The sequence below is a fragment of the Crocuta crocuta genome, unplaced genomic scaffold (assembly GCF_008692635.1).
Source record: "Crocuta crocuta isolate KB4526 unplaced genomic scaffold, BGI_CrCroc_1.0 scaffold187, whole genome shotgun sequence".
NCBI lineage: Eukaryota > Metazoa > Chordata > Mammalia > Carnivora > Hyaenidae > Crocuta > Crocuta crocuta.
This window is the reverse complement of record NW_027532196.1, coordinates 2,330,764-2,351,936: the sequence shown is the minus strand read 5'-3', so window position 1 is coordinate 2,351,936 and position 21,173 is coordinate 2,330,764. Positions and strand designations below refer to the sequence as shown.

General features: G+C 44.2%; 1 protein-coding gene across 2 annotated transcripts in view; it reads left to right on the top strand.

Moving 5' to 3' along the window:
- Window positions 1–16,614, top strand: part of ISM1 (isthmin 1) — a 75,319-nt gene extending 58,705 nt beyond the window's left edge. For both annotated transcript variants that reach the window (XM_077777542.1, XM_077777541.1), the window contains exons 4-6: window positions 7,889–8,032; window positions 11,457–11,546; window positions 14,906–16,614. In XM_077777542.1, the coding sequence (XP_077633668.1) occupies window positions 7,889–8,032; window positions 11,457–11,546; window positions 14,906–15,423 (752 nt within the window). In that variant the 3' untranslated portion in view covers window positions 15,424–16,614. The remainder of the gene's footprint in view (window positions 1–7,888; window positions 8,033–11,456; window positions 11,547–14,905) is intronic.
- The last annotated feature ends 4,559 nt before the right edge of the window (window positions 16,615–21,173 follow it).

Genomic DNA, 21,173 nt, shown 5'->3' with positions numbered 1-21,173 from the left:
CTGGGAATCTAAAAGTTAGAAATACATGGATCTTCCCTAAAGAGGATTTCACCATCATAGACGGTGTAGACGAGGGAGAAAAGTTAAGTGAGAGAGGAAAATAGTGGTAGAGATACACATCAAATACTAGTTGAGCAGAAAGAGAACTCCCACATTTTTTCCAGCCAGGAAGCTTGTGAAACCTTCTGCCTTTCCCAAAAGAAGTCCAGTTTATCTGTTTTCCAAGAGAAAGGACTAGGGGTAATCATCAACATTTATATAGCACTTCCCATGCAGCAGCCCCTCTTCATGGCATCTCACATAGATTAGTTAATTCAATCAGCTCTCTGAGCAGATACCCCATTTTACAGACAGAAAAAACTGAAGACTAGAGACATTAAACAATTTGGCTTCAAGGGTCAAGACCCAAGATTCATGTCAGGTGGTCTGAGCCCAGCATCTGTTCTCTTAACCATCGTGTTATTCTGCCTCTCTAGGGAATAAAAAATAGTACATCCTTTAGGACAGTAGAAATAGATGCTTAGGATAGAAGATAGAAATGGGAGGAAAAGTCCCATGGTGTTGAGCAAGAGAAGCACAGAGGGTCCCTGGGTGTCATCATGACATGTCACTAGCTTAAGCTGTTTACCCAGCACATACAGAACATTGTTTCAAAGAATGGAGCTCAGATCCTCCACATCAGAATCCCTTTGATTGCGTGTTTAAAATGCCAATCCTTGAGGCACCTGGGTGGCTCAGTCAGTTAAGTGTCTGACTCCAGCTCAGGTCATGATCTCGCCGTTCAGAGATCGAGCCCCTTGTTGGGCTCTGCTGACAGCTCGGAGCCTGGGACCTGTTTCAGATTCTGTGTCTCCCTCTCTCTCTGCCCCTCCCCTGCTCACACTGTCTATCTGTCTCTCTCTCTCTCTCTCTCAAAAATAAATAAACATTAAAAATCAAAAATAAAAATGCTAATCCTGGCCCCAGCCCCATCTCTCTATACCAACAGTGTGAACCCCAAATCAGCTTCATCAGCATCACCTGAGACTGTGATAGGAATGCAGATCTTCAGGCCCCAACCCCAGGCCTATTGAATGAGACACTCTGGGGTAGGGTCCCCAAAATCTGTGTTTGAACAAGCCTTCTAGGGGGTTCTGGTACACTGAACACCACTATTCCAGAGCAGTGGTTCTCAGCCTTGGTTGCACATTACACTCACCCGAGCAATTTTTTAAAGTCCAGATGCAGAGACTTGTCTTCAGACCAATTAAACTGGATCTCTGGGGGTCTCACCCCAGAACATTAGTTTTTCAAAGCTCCATGAGTGACTCCAGTGTGCAGCCTACTTTAAGAGATGCTAGTGTTCTGCTGAAGAAGAATGTCCAGGAGTGAGACCGAGAGTTGCTCTTTCTTTGCTTTTTTGTTTCTTTCTTTTCTCAACAAGATCACCAGGTGATTCTCATGCTCATCGAAGTTGAAGATCACCACTAGAAACAACTTTTGCATCTGAAGCTCTTACAGAATACACTTTGTCAAATTCATGAACATTAAGAACATCATCCATTTTGATCTCAAGGATAGAATTTGCTTCTACTAGGACAGTGCCTGTGGCTATCTCTGTCACCTTCACCCCAGCTCTCTAGGCCTAGAACACCTGTGGCGTGTCTCACCTCTGGATCTCACAGCATCCCTGGCCCATGGAGAAACCCCCATGTTTCATGGGTTTGGAGTATCTCTTGGTAACTTTCTCATCATTAGAGCAGCTATCAGGATTGTTACTTTATAAAGAAAATCTCATCCCTTATAATACCCTTAAAGGAGTGCTTCTTGGACTTTAATGTGCACACAAATAACATGGAGGTCTTTTTAAAAATTTGTTAACTTATTTATTTATTTTTGAGAAAGAGAGAGAGAGAACACAAGCAGGGGAGGGGCAGAGAGAGAGAGGGAGATTCAGAATCCAAAGCAGGCTCCAGGCTCTGAGCTGTCAACACAGAGCCTGATATGGGGCTTAAACCCACTAACCATGAGATCATGACCTGAGCTGAAGTTGGACACTTACCTGACTAAGCCACCCAGGTGCCCCTAACTTGAGCCCTTTTAAAATGCAGTGTTAATGCCGTAGATGAAGCTGACAGTGCTTAGACCACGCTTTGTGTAGCAAGACTCTGAGAATGTTGCAAATGCTCAGTAGCATGCAGAATGAATGAATGATTACTTACTTCTCTGATGAGCTCACAAGGAACGTGTGATTTCCAGAATTCCACATGGCATCGGATGAACTGAATGCTCTTTATTTCAGTCAATAAGAAACTATTAAGCAATGTCTAAGTATTTATCCCTATGATGTATGTGGTGGAGGACAGAGGGGATGAACATATGGCCCAGTTCCTGTGGTAGTAAAGCAGTGAGACTCACTATATGTAAGTGTGTGCTGCCTCATCCATGCGAAAATCACCACTGGAACTGGTGTTTGTGGCCGAAGTTGATCTCAGATTTTTGAAGGTAGGATCTTTCATAAGAATTTAAATGTGGCCAAAGAGTACTTCAAAACAAAATCTAGGTTAAAAAAAAAAAAAAAAAGAATATAATGGCATCTTTAGGATAAATTCTAAAATACACAATGGAAGTTAGTTAGACCTAAGTTGTGACTGTGGAAACATATGATGTGACCATGAGTTGGCTCAGTTTTGTACTCAATTTGAGATGCTGCATTTTGAATACCTTCTGTGTAGACACCTAAGGTATCATCAAGTTCTAAGAAAGAGTCCAAATAAATATTTTTCTGTCAAATAGTAGAATACTATTGCCAAAATTATTCTGAATAACCCACATAATGAAATCAGATAGGCATCGCTTACTGTAAACCTGGGTTGGGACTCAGTTCTTTGCAATTCTCTGACTGGTCATGGTCCTATTTTAATAGATTTCACAGTGATTTTTGTCAAGGTTTTTTCTTTGTAATGTTGAATTATGGCCACATAAGTGAGAGTCTTAAAAAAAGAGAAGCCAAAGTGGGATAGAATTAAGCTGCAGGAGTACCAGGATATAGAACAGCTACTACCAGAGCAGAGAGACCTCACATCTAATCCCAGCTCTGCGAAGTTTGAGCTGTGCGACTTTAGGCAAGACCCTTAACCTCTCTGAGCCTCAGTTTCTTTATCCATAAAAGGAGGGAATTTCCACCTACCTTACAGGTTTATTATACGAGTTTAATCAGTGTGTTTAGACAGAGAAGCTGGTTAAAGCAGACCCTCAATATAATCGGTAGCCACTTTCATCTAGGATTAGTTGTGGAGGCTTGCCAGTGACCAAGTCAAGACCCAAATCACTCCAGTTGCCCAGACACTATAACTGGCCCACAAAACTCTAGTGACCTGAAATTGCTTAATCACTACCTTAAAATTTCAAATGACATGCTTGAGACCCAGCTCTCAGCCCAGTACACCGTGGATTGTTTTCTTCCCTCACTGAGCTCTTTGATGTCACAGGGACTGTCTTTTACCGTCATTGTTGTGATGTTAGTGGTTACTGTTGTTCACATTCATTTTCTGCTCTGAGTGATGCTCCCTGGCAGGTGAGCAAATGACAACAGGCTGGTTTTACTATAGCAGAAAGGAATATTGCCCTCAAAGCTTTCTGTTCTTTGCACACATTAGACAAATAGAGGTTCCCCAAGAGGAGGGTCTTTTCTGGGACATTCATCTGGGACACTATGCTATGGAGCCCCTGCAGGGTGGTGAGCTGACATATACGTTTTGCCCTCAGAGGTGGCTTCATTTCATTGCTAACCTAATAGAAATGATTAGCCACCTGGGTATGGAGCTATTCTGTGCCTGATGTGGGCACTGTGTTTTTAAAAATTTGTAGAATCAATGGTTTTGTAAGCACTTAAAATAAAAACATGAAGGGGCACCTGGGTGGCTCAGTTGGTTACTTGTCCAACTTCAGTTCAGGTCATGATCTCACAGTTCCTGAGTTCGAGACCAGTGTTAGGTTCTCTGCTGTCAGCACAGAGCCCACTTCAGGTCCTCTCTCTGCCCCTCCCCTGATCGTTCTCTCTCTCTCTCTCTCTCTCTCTCCCCCTCTGTTTCTCTCTCTCTCTCTTTCTCTCTCTCCTCTTCTCAAAATAAATAAATAGACTTTTATAAAATAAAAAATATAATAAAAACATGAAGAAAACCACTTCCTGGGATAATAAACCCTTCATTGTTCCAGAGTATGCTAGCCATCTAGAGAGCATATTTTAGGGAGAATTTTATGGTGTATTTGCAACAGAACTTTTTTTGCTTAAGAAACCACCCCCAAAATTTAGTGGCTTAAAAAAAACAAATGGGTTCCTAAGAATCTGCAGTTTTGGGACACCTGGGTGCCTCAGTCGGTTAAATATCCAGCTCTTGGTTTTGGTTCAGATCATGATCTCACAACTAATGAGTTCAAGCCCATATCCAGCTCAGGGCTGATAGTGCAGAGCCTGCTTGGGATTCTCTGTCTCCCTGTCTATCTGCCCCTCCTCTGCTCATGCTCTCTCTGTCTCCGTCTCTCTCTCTCTCTCTCTCTTTCTCTCAAAAGTAAACATTTTTAAAAAAGAAAAATAAAAGAATCTGCATTTTGCCTGAATTGCTCTTCAGCTCTGCGCTGGCTTGGCTGGGGCTGGATAGTCTGGGATGGCTTCACTCAGTGATGGGGCCTCAGCTGGACAGCTGGCCATGCTGAGATGGCTGGGGCCTCTCTCTAGCTGGTCCCTTACTGCCCAAGTTGCCAGTCCAGGCTCTTCACGTAGTGATGGAAGAGTTCTCTGCCTCAAGAGGGCAAACCCTAATGCACAAGCACTTTTCCTGCCTCTGTTTGCATCATATTTGCTATTTTCCATTGGCCAAAGCAAGTCACATGGCCCAGGCTGGGACGGGCAGGAGAAGCAAGTAGCCAAAGGGAACATATGGGGAAAGGAGTTATGGAAGTCACTTTTCATATCTCTGACACACTACTAACATTCAATAATTTAGATCCAAGAAACCAAGACCAGAAATTACCTTGTGCAAAGATTCCAATACAAGCCTCATGGCAGGTTTAATGTTGAAATCTCAAAGTTCAAGGATATTTCCCAAAATATCTCTCCATTTTACTGCAATAGGAAGGAAAGTTTGCAGGAGATTTTTAGATGGTTGAGGCCCCATTGCTTAGGCTGAGTGAAGCAGGAAGACTACTTGGCATCACTGGCTTATGTACCTGGCATATAGGTGACATGAACTCTACCTATCTGTTTTAATAAGTGTTTTCTGACTGGCCCATTGTCCCCTCTATGAGTCTAATGACATTACAATCTTTACTTGTGACTTTTGGTGGTGTTGTTCTTGTTCCCTTCAACAAATCTGGTCTTGGTGGTACAATTCGGATGTGGTTGAGTGTGTTCATTGTGTGCCTATAATCCACTGCACACGGATGCTCCCGCTGACCAGAGTGTGATCTCATGATGGCTCCAGGCATATGTCTGCTGTTCTCCAGGAGATTACCAAGAGATACCAGGCCACAGAGGTCTTGGAGGGAGCAGCAACCGCCCTTACTGAGGTGGTTTGGCCATCTGGGAGCAACTTGTCTCTCCAATTCTACTGTTGATGCCTAGTAAGAGATAAGAGAGATGGAAAGGCTGATGCTAGGGTAACAGGTCCAGCTCCTTCACAGGAGACAGTAGTTTCAAACATCTGCTTGGCCGTGGTGCTGGAAAACCATTTCTTAGAAGATAATCAAAATACAAAAAAATTCCTTGGGGGTGAGAGAGAAGAAATGGCTGGGAGCCCTGGGGGCAGGCAAGGTGTGGACCAACTCTCTACTCTGACTTAGAGAAGAGGACACAACCATGAACAACACCCTCCTCCCAAACTCTGTTTAATGGGCCAAGGAGACTCAGTGGCCCTGTGTTTGCTTGAGGAGTGTTCAGAGTGGATGCCATGTAAAAGCAGCCTGGGAGGCTGGCACAGGGCCCATCCTGCAGGTAGGAACATGTGTGGACTACATTCCTGCTGGACCTATATCATAACAATCACCGCGACCTGTTATGAACAGAGAGGGCCCCTTCCCTGCAAAGCACATGCCTGTAGCGCCAGATTTGGCACTGACAGAGGCCCCAAGGCTGTGGAAAGATGTGGATAAACCAGGAGAAAGGATTACAGAGTGGAAATGGTGCAGAGAGGGTCATGCCGTGCAAACCAAGGGCTTAGCACCAGGGCCCAAGCTTTCCTTTCTGTTACCCTCATGATGTTGGGTAAGTTCCCCAGTAACTCCAGGACTTGGTTTCTTTAGTTTTTTTTTTTTTTTATTAAATATTTTTATTTATTTCTAGGAGAGAGAGAGAGACAGCGTGAGCAGGGGAGGGTCAGAGAGAGAGGGAGACACAGACTGAAACAGGCTCCAGGCTCTGAGCTGGCAGTCAGCACAGAGCCCGATGCGGGGCTCGAACCCACCAACCGCGAGATCATGACCTAAGCGAAAGTCAGACGCTTAACCAACTAAGCCACCCAGGCGCCCCGGTTTCTTTGCTTTTAAAAAGAGGAACTTCATCTTGATAATATGCCAACCTTTCTCATACTGCTTACATTTTCAGCCCCATACCCCCAGTTTGGTCTACTCCTTTTTTTTCCATACGATGTATTGACTTCTAATATACTGTAGAACTTACTCATTTTTTTGTTTATTGATTTTTATCTGACTCTTCTTACTAAAATATTAGTCCCACCAGGACAAAAATCTTTGAAAGTTTTATTTAATGCAATTTCCCACATAACTAGAATTATGCCTATAATTAAGCATATAATAGGGGCTCAATAAATATTCATTGGATAGATACTGAGTGATGACCTCAAAGGATCATTTCTAGCTTTACCTTTATGCAGCAGTTATCTACTACTGTATAACAAACCATCCCAAAACTTAGTGCTTAAAACAATAGTGGTTTAGGGGCACCTGGGTGGCTCAGTCGGTTGATCATCCAACTCTTGATTTCAGCTCAGGTCATGATCCTGAGGTAATGAGATCAAACCCTCCATCAGACTCTGAGCTGAGCATGGAGCCTGCTTATGATTTTTCTCTCTCTCTCTCTTTCTCTCTCTCTCCCTCTGCCCCTCTTCCCCACTTGCACTCTCGCTATCTCTAAAATAAAAATTTTTAACAAAACACAAACAAAAACAACGGTTTATTATTTATCATGATTCTGTGGCTCAGGAGTTCAGGCAGGGCCCCACTAGGCAGTTGCTGTGCTCCTAAGCATCCACTCTATTCATCTGTACACTGGGAATGGCTGGAAGGTTCAACAGGCTTCACTCATGTGTGTATGCCTTGCAGCCCCTCATGTGTCTCCTCTCTCTCCATGTAGTGTCCCATAATCCAGAAGTTTAGTCTTAGCTTCTTTCACAGTGACCAGATTGCCTAGGAAAAACGTCAGAAGCTGCCAAGCCCTCTTAGGGCCAAAGTCAGCTCAGATTTTAAGGAAAGGGAAATAAACACTCTCAATTTCTCTCTCTCTCTCTCTCTCTCTCTCTCTCTCAATGAATGTGTGTAATGGGAGGGAAGAAACTGATGGTGGTCATCTTTGAAACCTACCATAATATACCATGATTCCCATACTCTACAAATGCATGCATTCTCAATAAGCACTGACCGGGCATCTTCTAAGGGTCAGGCCCTGGCCTTGTGCTGACCACCACAGTGCTCAAAGCTTCAGACAGAGTCCCTGCTCTTATGAAGCTAATCCCTAAAATGAACCCCGGAGCCATAAGCCTTTTGCCTCCAGCTGGCATCTAGTCCTCTCCAATAGTGAGAACGATGGAAGAAGACAACTGGCAGGCTGCTTGACAAGGGGGATTTGAGGACTCTTTGGGCGAGGCTGGTGATCATATCCCTGGCTCCCTTCCAGATTCCACAGATGGTGAAGGCGACTGGAGTCTCTGGTCTGTCTGCAGTGTCACCTGCGGGAACGGCAACCAGAAACGGACCAGGTCTTGTGGCTATGCATGTACCGCAACAGAATCTAGGACATGTGATCGTCCAAACTGCCCAGGTTGGTATACGCAGGGGAGTGGCTCCAAGTTCAAGGGGAGGTTTTTAATTTATATTTAAGCCTTAGAGAAAATGACTTCTTAAAAGACAACCATTTTCCTAATAAGAATTCTAACCAGGCTGAAACAACAAGAGATGAGTAGTGAGCTGAATAGATGAAAAGACAGGTTTTCTGAGTCTCACACACAATCGCAATAGCTATGACCTAGTATGCAATGCCACATGTACTTGTTTAATTTAAAGGAGGGATTCTGATTAACTTGGGGCTTTGATATGGGGTTTGTTGTGCATTGAAGAGATGCAGACAGAGAGATATTTGTGGTCTGATAAGGAAGCCAAGATGAGGAGATGGACAGCCAAGTACAGAATTGTGCAGGTAGCCTTGTTGGTGATATGTGAGAGAGTTGCTGAAGCCTCCAAGGAAGGAAACGGAGGAATCCTGGCAGTTAATTATCTCTTTAAACTGCTTTGTCAGTGTTTTAAAGACTAAACTAATTGCAAACTTGGGGAGAGGCCATATTGGGGGGTAAAAAATAATTGTGACTGTCTGTAGCAGTTGGGTGTCAATGTGTGGCCTGTTTTTATATGGCTTACAATTTTAAAGGGTCAAGAAGAAGGAAAGGGAAGGAGGAGAAGAAAGAGGAGGAGGAAAAGGAGGGAGAGGAGGGGGAGTATGAGGGCGGAAGAAATATGCAACCAAGACCACATGTGATTCACAAAGCCTAAAACATTTACTCTCTGCCCCTTTAAAAAAAAATTATCAGCTCCTGGTCTGTAGTTTTACATTTACTATGTGTTCCCGTTGCCAGGTAGAATCCCAGCTTCAAATAATATCTTGGGTTCTTCCAAGAAACTGTACATTCCAAATGGCTTCATCTGAAAGATAAATATCAGAGACAGAAAACTTGATCCCTGCACCCCTAGACTTCCTTTTTCTACTCCTGGAAGCTTGGTTGTCAGATCATAAGGCTGAGATCTGAAAGAGCCGAAGGGTTTCTGAGGGGAGAGAGGAAGGATCAGACTAGGAATGTGACTGTTAGCAAAGGGCATGTGTAGGAAATGGGGCTGACATTTAACCCGTGGTCCCTTGGGCTCCATGTCAGCCACGCAGGGAGAGTTCAGAAAATGGAGCCACCATCACGATGCTCTTCCTGATCTTCCCTCTGCTCATCGTGATGAAGCTGAGTCGGAAGTCTCGTGCGATGGGATTTAGATGGGTAGAAATAGAGGAGTAAATAACAATAACATGAGAACGAGGAAGAGGAGAAAGACAGGAAGACAATGAAGAAGGAAGAGAAGGACAGTAGGAAGATGATGATGGTGGAGATGAGATAAAACAAGAAGACAAAGGTGAAGATGAAGAAAAAGAAAGCAAAGATGATGAAAAAGGAAAAAAAGTATGATAATGAAGATCATGAAGAATAGGGTTTTTTAAGGACTTAAATATCAAGCCAATTTCTGAGGTCTTTTGGGGCATTATTTCATTTAATCTTTGCAATAGCCTCATGAAATAGGTATTTATTATTGCACCCATTTGACAGCTGTGGAAACTTGTATGAGTCACACAAGCAGCAAGTGATCAATCTTGAATCTGAATCCAGGCAGTCTGATTCCAGAGTCCATGTTCTTAACCATTAAACTATTCCACTACCACCAGGAGGAAGGATATAGGGCTCAACCAGTCATGGATACAGACAGCATTTATTGTCAGGGCTTGGGGACTTGCCTGTTGTTTTCTTTGTCCAGGCTGGCATCCAGATCTAAGCCTACCACCTGGGGACCCCCATGGTGAAGGTTTCTCTGCCACCATTTTGAATGTTTCCTTCTCGTTTTCTCTCACCGCCAAGAGCAGCATGCCCAACAGCGCTGTTCATGCATTTTCTTCTCATCTGACCTTGCCCTCCTTCCACCCTTTCTGCCTCTCTCTGTTCCTGGGCCTTCCAGTTTTTCAAGGCTCCATGAAGGACTTTTTTTTTTTTTTTTTACAGAATCTCTTTCTTTATTTGGTTTGTTGATTCTCAGCCTTACTGGAAGGAGTCATGGAGCAGGCAATCTCCCCTGCCTGGCAGTGATTACACTGTAAAACTTTGTCCCCTAAGTCAACCCTACAAATAAGTTCAAGGGGCCTCACATAAAGTCAGAGAGAGAGCCCCTTAAAGGAAATCAAGTCACACCTAGCAGGCAGCCAAGGCTCTCCACCAACTAGTCTATGTTCCACCACTCCAGCCTCCTTGGATGCCTCAGCTGGCACAGGATTCCTGTTTGTAAGGGAAGCCTGGATGGGAATGGTAGTTTGGGAATGAAAGAGAAGCCAAGAAGTGTGAGGCAAACTGTGTTCAGCCCCTCAGAGCAAGTAATGCAAGCTCGGCGTATTCTCTTTGGAGCATCATTGGCAATGCTGAGAGTCCTAGAATTTGAGATATCTGGTCTTTAGTTGTGGACTGCGACATCCTCAAAATGAGCTACTCCAGGGAAAACTATCAACTAACATTTACCACTTAACTAGCAGGCTTTCTTTACACATAACTCATCGAATGCATTCAGCTCTATGAGGTGGGGCACTTATTTTTCTTTGTTTTACAGATGCGAAAGCTGAGGCATACAAAGGTAAAGAGGCTTGCCCAACGTCACAAGACTAGTCATGATTTGACCCCAGTCAGTCAGTTCTTAAAACTGGTACTGACCACTAGACAAAATATTAACCATTGCCTCTAGTTCAGTTTGTCACCCTGACACCAGCAGACAGCCTTGCAGACATGTGTCCCCCATTGCCCCAAACCCCATTCCTGGACCTAGTGAATGAGTTCCTTGAGACTCATTCAGGGGCACCTAGGTGGCTCAGTCTTTAAGCATCTGAATTCAGCTCAGGTCATGATCTCACAGTCCGTAAGTTCAAGCCCCACATCAGGTGAGCTGGAGCCACTTAGGATGAGCCCTACTTCCTCTCCCTCTCTTTCTCATTCTCCCTCCCACCCACCCACCCCCCACCACTCTCTCTCTATCTCCCTCTGACTCTCCTGGAATTCTCTTTTTCTGCCACTGGCTCACTTGCTCTCTCTCTCTCTCTCTCTCTCTCTGGAAAAAAAAAAAAAAGATTCTATCTCTCCTTCTGCCCCTCTCTCCCACTTGCCCTGCACTCTCTGTCTAAAAAAATAAAACTATAGTAAAACAAAACAAAAAAAAAGGCTCTTTCAGACACATTTGGATCTGATTTCATGCTGCAAATGGTATCTGGGGTTTTAATATATTTTATGCTCTACTACCTGCTTTTTACTGTTTCCTCCACTGGCAAGTTCCTACCCATGAATTGTAATGAATACAAAAAAAGCTTTGTTCAGGTGTATTTGTTTCTTTATTTGCTGGGGGATGGGACTGGTAACTTTTTCCATAAAACGAGGGAAAAGCGAGCTCCTGTCTGTGTTTAGGAATAGAAGATACCTTCAGGACAGCTGCCACTGAAGTGAGTCTGCTTGCGGGAAGCGAGGAGTTTAATGCCACCAAACTGTTTGAAGTTGGTAAGGAGATTTTTCTTCCCTTTTCTTTTTTAAATTCAAATTTCATTTAATATTGATTTAATGTTTCAACGATTCCTTTTACCTTTTCAGTGCCATCCCACCCCGGGATCCATTTGAGTGTTTTGCTTTCCTCTTATGGGGTCCAATTCTCCCAGCATATTGCTTGCTAACCAAATACAGTCTGAGCAAGAGAGAGCAGTCCCAGGCCTCCAGGAGCAGCCTCAGCAGAGCAGTCGGCTGGGTCTGCCTCGCTTGCTACACAGCTTTCGTGGCAACGTGGGACAGGGCTGCTCTCCCTGAGCACAAGTCAGCCTCAGAAGGGCCTCAGGCTGTCTGGGGTCTCTTCCAAGAAGTCAGGAAACCTTGATCTCAGTTCTTCAGCAAAAGGAGGGAAGGAGGGAGAAAGGGAACTTTCTTGGCATTATACCTACTTCTCTCTACCACATCAATTTCTTTGTAAACCTTCGGCATACCCTGCTCCTCGACTGATAGAAAGCGCTAGGCCAAATACAATAAATGCAAACCAGGCAAAAGTAAAAGTGACTCCTCAGGTGCAAGGTGAAAGCCTCCTTTTTAAAAATAGTTTCACGTGCTTCGGGGTGCAATTCGTTATTGCACAAAGATGACACTCCTTCTGCCACATTTCTTCATGTCACCCAGAGACTCTTTCTTAGCCTCTTCTGCCCTGTCTCCTCAGCCAAACTGGAGGCAGTGTGGAAATTCTGTGTCCAGGGCTTCCACCTCAGTCTTTCACACACACACAAGCTACCTTTCGCAGGAGCCTTCTGCAAACATGATATATTTGACTCCCCCCCCCACACCACCACCACCACACACACTCAGTAAAGTTAAATACCAGATGTGGGAAATTTACATAAAATGGTAGAGCGACAAAGATTGTCTTTGGGGACAGAAAGCTTCTCGGGTCTCTCCATATCACACACCCTATGGACAGGCAGCTGCTTGCTTTGTTGCAGAGGATGGGTCCCCCTGCACAAAGTCACACCTGAGGTATGACTGAGGACTCACAGAGATGAGTAAGACTGGGTATCAATCAGGTTCTGGGCATGAACATACATGGCACACTGAAATCAGGTAATTAAGGAGCATTTGATGAGGGTCTGTTTGCCAAGGTGTGAGCAGGGTAGAATGGAAACCAAAAAGGGGCTGTACAGAGTGGTGGGAAGCCCTTACTGGCCCTCGCCCTAAAAGGATCAAGGGGAGGAATGGCTACCAAAATTCACAGCTGTGTGGAGAAGGTTACCGATAGCACTCTGGTCTCTAAGAAGGATATAGCCAACCTGAGGAGACACAGGAACAAATACCTTGACCTCGCTCTCCTCTCTTCCTTCCCCTGGTCTCTGGCCAGGTCCTTCCCTTGGCTCAACCCAAAAAGAAGTCAGGGCTCAAGGAGCGCATCGAAGCAGTCCATGTAGGACAAACTTCCAGGGCAAGGAAAAACATGGAATGAGGATATAGAAACCCAAAAGAAGATGCCTAACAGAGATGGGACAAAGCTTGCTTTGCACAAGGTCATTTATTAACCTTGTACTGCCTCAGTTATCTGATCTGTCAAATGGTCTGAGGTAATAGTGCCAATTTATTGAGTTATTACAGAATTAAATGAGTTAGTATTTGCAAAGCATTTAGGGCATGCCCATCACACTGAACATCTACGTAAGTCTGATAGATAAAAATAAGTCAATGGATGTTCTGTAGGTACGTGAATTATGATGACCTTCCACACTAGAAGGAAAATAAGAAAGCCATTTTCTAGTGCCTCACTGAATTTTGTTTCTGAAGACCCTGCCCTCTGAAGGAGACCCTCATCGGCTCTGCAGACACACATTTCCCAGGAGGGAGCCTGCACGCTCTCACTATTGTTCAGTCAGGGGCTCCACAGGGGTGGAGTCTCAGGGCTCAGGCTCAGGCCTGAATGGAGCCTTAGCACGTGCCCGCAGACAGCACCTTGGTCCCGTGCTGGGTACTCTGCATTCCTCTAGTTTAATCCTCAGCGCACTTTATGAGACAGGCATTATTTTCATCCCCAACGTAGAGATGAGAGGGCTGAATCACAGTGAGGGAGAATACCGGGCTCGGGGTCATGAACCACTAAATGGTTGAGCGGGAAGTCGATCCCAGACAGTAGGACACAAGTACCCACACTCTTCATCTTAGGCCAGGCCTTGCTGAGCTCCTGAGTAATGCCCTATCTCTCTCTTCCTCGTTCCACTGAAGAGAAGCTTGAGCCCTCCTCCAAAATGCCCCTCCATCCCCCCCTCATCCTTGTCCCTTGATGCCCTCCTAGGACACCAGTGGCCTCCCAGGCACCTGGGTCAGAGCTGGGGAGTCACTCTTGAAGTCTTTCCTCCTTTACCCTCAAGCCCACCAAGGCCTGGCAGCCCTAACTATCTGACCACTCTTGATCCCTTCCATCCCCTCCCTTCCCACCTGGACTCTTGTGACAGATTTCAGCTCTGAGTATATCTTCCTACTATACAGCTCAGCTAATAGCTCACTATTACTCAGAAGCCTTCACCAGTTCCCTAGTCCCTCTAAACTGTGCCTGGAAGACCCCCATGATCTGACACCAACAGCCTCATTCCCTATAACCTCTGCTCCAGTGACACTGAGTGTGTTCCCCACCCCTGGGCAACCCCAGCAGACTTTTTCTACTCAACCTTGGTTTGTGCAACCTTGGCCACTGTTTGCCCGTCATTGCCATGGGGCAGTGCAGGACCAGCATAAATATATCTTTAGGTTTTTCAGATAAAACCAGGAATCCACTTTAATAACCAGAATCACCTAAGTCTTAAGTTAATTCAACAATTTATTAATTCATTGGCAATTAATTCAAAAATTTTTAATATTATAAGGTATAGGTAGTGCACCAGTCTCATATAAGGTCTAAATCCAGGGTTGGGTTCTGGCTGGAAGCCTCCAGGTCATTGGTCCCTGGCCTGAATGTTAAGTACCCTAAAAGCAGGGGCCATCAGCCCCTTCCTCTTTGAGGCATCTTATCATATGGATTTGCTTACAGTGGTCATCACTTTTGGTGCTCATGGTTGAGAGATCAGGCTATGACTCTAATCTGGGTGATGGCATACAGGTAGTCACCGCGTAGTGTATTCCCTCTACATTTTTATGTGTCTGAACATTTTCATAGTATAAAGTGGGGAGGGATTGCCTTGTGAATAAAGTTCCCAAGTTCAGGGGAGGTGAGCAAGCCAACCAAGGGCTGGTGGTTCCAGGGGGAAGAGGGGTTGCCCCTGGGAGGGGAGGAGTTGACCTCAGTGTTAACCTGCCCCGGCTGGCCCCTTTTGCATTTAGTGAGAGGGTTTCTCCGTGGTCTTTTTCAGACACGGACAGCTGTGAGCGATGGATGAGCTGCAAAAGTGAGTTCTTAAAAAAGTACATGCACAAGGTGATCAATGACCTGCCCAGCTGCCCCTGCTCCTACCCCACCGAGGTGGCCTACAGCACTGCGGACATCTTCGACCGCATCAAGCGCAAGGACTTCCGCTGGAAGGACGCCAGTGGGCCCAAAGAGAAGCTGGAGATCTACAAGCCCACTGCCCGGTACTGCATTCGCTCCATGCTGTCCTTGGAAAGCACCACGCTGGCTGCGCAGCACTGTTGCTATGGCGACAACATGCAGCTCATCACCAGGGGCAAAGGGGCGGGGACGCCCAACCTCATCAGCACTGAGTTCTCAGCTGAGCTCCACTACAAGGTGGACGTCTTGCCCTGGATCATCTGCAAGGGTGACTGGAGCAGATACAACGAGGCCCGGCCTCCCAACAATGGACAGAAGTGCACGGAGAGCCCCTCGGATGAAGATTACATCAAGCAGTTCCAAGAGGCCAGGGAGTATTAAGGAGATGCCACCTGGTATTTGTGACACAAACGCACTGCACTGATCTACTGCCTGGGCAGAGACCCTCTTATCCGCGTACATGTATATTTGTATATACCACAATGGGTATTTTTCATTAATTACACGAGGGGTGTGCACCAGACCCAGGTGACTGCCACCTGAAGCCACCTTGCCGTCTGAAATGGCCACAGAGCTCCTTGGAGTTCCACCAAGGAGCTATGTCAGCAGGAGGACAAAGAAGCCAGAAGAAGAACCTGGAAGCCATAGTGGGTGAGAGTCAACTCACACCCAGATCCAGTGTTTCCTAGAGAAGCAAAGAGGAAGAGACTGAGTTGTAAACATTATAAGCAGTTTTTATATATAACTTATTTAATATGAATGTGACTTAAGCATAACCTTTTTCTCTGGAGTTGTGAAACTGTTTAATCCCTTCTGTAGAGTTCAGACAGGGGCTTCTGGAGGTGGAAGAGAAAGGGAATTTTGTAATGATTTAAAAAAAAACAAAACTAAATAACTCAACAGAAGTGTATCAAAATAAGAAAATGCCCACTTAAAAACAAATATTCTTTAGTCATGAGGGACCTTGCTGGAGTCTCAGCTTCCAAAATGCCCTTGCCTAAGATGGGATAGCGGCTGGGGAGCATATGGGTATTTTAGGGGCGAATCTGAGGACTGGTTTTAAATAGGCTTTAAAATAAAAGGCCAATATTAGCATAATGCTATAATTCTACTGAAAGTCTTCAGAGTAGGAGGCGTTCTGATCATGTCTAGTAGGTTCAGAAGGCTGCAGGAAGGTCAGATGTAAAAATAGGGAGTAGCACTTTCCCAAAGAAAAACAAGCAAAATAAATGGAAAAAGAACACAGACCTCATTTCATCTATTTTATTTTAATATCATCGTAACAATTTTTTTCTCCACCAATATATTCCCAGTAAATACATATAAAAAAGAGTAGGGAGTCTCAAGTCTAGAAAATCCTAATTTTTTATGTTTTAAGAAAAAGAAAACTACGTTATTTTTGTAAAGTATTTATTGAGTCATTGAGTCTTGTGCTTCAAGCGATTACCTGGTTCTGTAGTGTGGAACTTAGGGACAAATAAAGAATTTGTTCTTATGCAATCTTTACTTGCAAAACTCCAGGAAAAGAGAATATATAATAAAATCATAATAAAATGTGTTACCTGCAATAAATGTGTTACCTGCCAATATTTATGATACAAATACCATAAATAGTCCTGGTAAGTCCTGGGGAGAGGAAGGTCCAAACCAGGTGGGAATAAAAGGCTTATTGATTGATGTGATGGTGGGTGGTATAACTCATAGCATCTTTGGCACCAGGAATGTCAACCCAATCCCCAGGAAGCTGAAGTCATTGACCCACAGGTAAGTGTTTGCCTCCTCAGAGCTAAGAAGGAGCTAAGAAAACCAAGCCAGAGCAAAGGTCTAAGACAGTCCAGGTGAGCAGGGCTGTTTCTAGACAAAGCTCTGCACTAGTAGGTAGAACTACTCATCATGCAGATTATTCCTTTTACAGATGAGAAAACCAAACCCCGGGGGTGGGAGGTGGGTGGAAATATATCACACTGGACCCACCTTTTATTTACTAGCCTAGTGCTCATGGCAAATTGGTGTCCTGGTGGTGTCTTAAACTCTCCTAATAAAATCTTGTTCTTCTAGAAGAGCTTTTATTAATCATCTACACTTTAGAATGAATTACATATGTATTGACCATTCTCAGAATATTTATATTTAAGAACTATTCTAATTATGAAGTGAGAAGCCTTATTGACATCTGAAGGAATTTGAGGTAACTGAACTAGTAGGGAGAGAATCAATATACCTATATGTCAGCAAAGCAGATTTAGTTTCTAACAATAGGAAAACTATTTTTGCAAGGGATTGGATTGGATTGCATTGCTTCTGAGGTGGTGAGTTCCCTGTTGGGACAGGCATTCAGTCAGAGACTGGAGATGAAGCACATGAGAAACTCAACTGAATGATGAAGAGAGAAAAAAATCTATAACAATAACACCCTCTCATAAATGTTTTATTAAGGATACATGCAAAGTAGTGTAGGAAAACAGAGGCAGGAATCAGGTAAGTATCTATCAAGGCTAATGAAGGCTTGGTATTTCATAAAGCAGCAAAGAGGGAGGGAGAAATGGAGGCATTTGGAGGTAAAAAAAAAAAAAGGAAAAACAAAAACAAGGAACTAGGAATGAGCTTGATGTTTCCCGAAGGCTTGTATGTTTACAGTGATAAGCAGAGGAATTAAGTTATGGAGCCGTGTCTAAGGTGTCTTTATTAAGGATTTAGCATGGGAGACAAAAAGAAGCAGAGCTCTTCCCTACTACAGTGACAATGACTGTAATGAGCAATGTTTTCAAGGGGCCGTTTGCCTTTTCATATCAGACTTTGCTGACCTAGTGAAATGAGAGCTGGGAAGTGAGGTCAATTGGGAGCAGGGGAGGTCCCCTGGGATCTTTGCCTACTTATACGTCCCTACTCTCCTGTACATCATCAACGTACTGCCACACCTCTGGAAAGTTATAAAACTATGGTCTGCCTCTCATCAGGAAAAGCTAGTTTTCAGTCCCAAAGCCAGCGAGTAATGCTCAGAAAGCCAGACCCCTCTGCTCAGGTATCTAATAAGACAGGGCAACCCTATCTTATTCAGCATAGGGCTTCAAGTGAGCCCCATGGTAGCCCCAGGAAATTCCCTGCTTGCAAGTGGAACATGTGCTCCAGGGCCGGCTTTGCCCTCTCTGCACCTTCGCCAGCAGCACCTGTCAATATGACCCTCAGCAAGTGCTTTACAAATGCCTCTCATCAAATTTTTTGCTCATTTGCTTCTCCCTGGTAAAAAGAGCCCTTTTTCTACTAATCCACTGGGCCTCTTGGGTGCCATGTGAGCAAGCCAGTAGTGACAGAGATACCCAAGGCCCTCTAGTGGCTACACAGGGGAAAGTTGAGAAAGAGACCAGGGACAACAGAGCTTTCTCTTTGGCCCAGTACAGTTGTCCACCATGATCATAGGCTCCAGGGTGTTTCTGCCTGTGTAGCTCAACAGCCAAGAGGAAAGAGTTCTCCAGCCTAACATCAGGGAGCAAAGAATAGGTACTATACAAGCCACCCTTTCCTGAGCACACACTTTGTGCCTCTGTGCAACTCACACTACCGTGGGAGGCAGGCATAGTGCATCACACCCATTTTACAGATGAGGAAAAAGAAGCCCAACCAGGTTAGCAAAGTTGCCCAAAGTCATAATTCTCCATAAATGGCAGAGCCAGTTGAAGCCAGTTCTTTCTAATCACCAAGCCAACATTTGTAATCTTAACCCTTGTTTTATTCTCTTCCTAAGTCTTTGCAACACTCAACAGGATCAGTTTGGTGTTTGTTTGTTTGTTTGTTTGTTTTTCTCTAACTTACTCTGCCTTTACTCAAAGTGTTCAAATCTGCTAAATATCCCTGCATCAACCCTTATGATGTCTCACATTGGAGACAAAGGATCTGCTTTATTTTTACATATTCTGCTCAGTTCTGTCATTCTGGAGGATGCTTGGTCCTATAGCAGAGCCCTTGCTCCAGATGGGTCAGTAACAGAACTCAACAATTCTAGAAGAACAGAGACTGGTCTGTTTTCCCTCTTGCAAGCAAGCCCCATGCTTTTGCCTGTTGGGTAGGCCTCAGAGGCAGGTGGTGTGCCTCTTGCATTTCTACACTCCCGGCTCTTAGCACTGCTGCTGGCAGATGTCAGGCAATGTGCAGAGGACTTAAGAATTTGAAGGTTGAGTCAAACTGCCTGGATTCCAGTTCTGGCTTCCACACTTGCCTGCTCGGGACCACTGGATAGGTTAATTAGCCCCTTTGCATTTCAGTTCCTCATACAGTTGTCATGAGAACGAACTAAGATAAGGGCCATGAAGTTCTGGGAGCCTGTCAGATGCAATGAAGTTTGGATGTTATGATTAGATCCAACAGACAGAAAGTGACTCTGGCAGATATCTCCAAAAATTACTGAATGCATTTTCTTAATTTTTGAATTCATCTCCTTGCTGACTACAAACCAGTTGTGCTCCATAGACCACACTTTGGGTAGCACTGTTCTAAATCAACTGGGCAACAGTGATCAATATCCCCGAGAGCAATGATTCTGGCCTGACATACAAAGTCATGAAAAAGCTTCACAGGAAGTTATGGGGGGGGGACCGGGGGGGAGAGGATGGGGTTCTCCCTTTGTCATCCACTTACAATTTCCAATGGAAAAATGTGTGGGTTGTCACCACCATGCCTGCACTATTTCAGACTAATTAAAGGCTTGCCTCAGTAATTACTGGGTGGGTATACACAGAAACATACATCCATGTGTACAGATCCTGAATACAGTAGTATAAATTAAGACAGAAAGCTTACAGCCTGTTGCGTTTTTGAGGCTTAATATTGGTTTACCATACAGGATTAGAAGAAGAGGGGCACTTTCTGGGATCAGAAGATAAGACTTTTTAGGAACAAATTTATGGCACTAGCACTCTTTACTGAACCAGAAGAACAAAGTTTAGATACAGTTGGGGATTTTTTTTTTCTTTTTTTGGTTTTTGGTTTTTTGTTTTTGTTTTTTTTTTTTTAAATCTCCATCCATCTCCTTGTAGAGGTTTGGAAAGCCAACATATGAAGGCCAGTGCCCTGCTTATAATGGCAAAAATAACATCATCCTCAACCATTTTAGTGGCAGGGGAATTGGTGGGGGGCTGGATTGAGACACAGCTGCAATAGCAAAGCTGGGTAAGAATTTTATGACTTTGCTAATTTTCTATCTGTTCTGGGAGTAATAAATGTGCCCTTAAAGATATTCATGATTACCCTTAAAATGAAAAAAAAAAACAAAAACTTTTAAATGGCACAGAAAAGCCTTTCATTCTTGAGGCATGTAATTCATGGATGATTTTCAAAATGTCATGTTTGAATTGGGAAAGTGACATTTCTTGAATTAATCAGCCAGTTGCTTCAAGAACATGACTCAAAGGATATAAAAATTTCAAGCCTGACTTTTAAAAAAAAGAAAAAAGGATTTTTTTTCTATGCTGCTAAGTTTATTTTTCACGAAGGTCATGGCCACATATTAAGTTTATCTGCCATGGAAAGGAATGGTCTAAATAAAGTACCCCTTTAATTCCTTAGTGAAAGGGAGCAGTAGCAGATCTTAACAAGCACTGCTTCAAAGTTTCCCACCAGTAGACAAGCGGTTTTGCTTTGTTTAGCTCTGCCCTCCTTTACTCTCCTCTACAACTAGCTTGGGTTTAGTTTTGTTTTCCCTTTGGGGAGCTTAGCAAATGAAGAAGGAGAAATGAAAAAAAAAAAGGCAAAGAGAAAAGCCAGGACTTCTCAGGACAAAATCCTCTTTCAAGTTTCTAAAGTAACTCATTGCTTCTGTTGCCCCTATATGTCCAGTGAGATCTTTACACAGGGTAAGATTGGGGATACCCACACCACTGATGCACCTGTTCCTAGAGAGTCTTCAAATCCACCCTCAGGGACCAGCCAAGACCAGGGAGAGATGTCCAGAGACCTCATGCTTCAGAGCCACTTGATCAGGATTCCTCCAGTCAAAAGAAAAGTGAGGTGTTCCATGCTGATTGCTATGGAGGGTAGATGTTTCTATCAAGGATGTTTTAGGATCCTCATCCAGGGACTTCTACTGAGTGGAGGTCAAGGCTGCCTTCTCTAGGTCTCAGGCAAAAGCTTTCCATGGA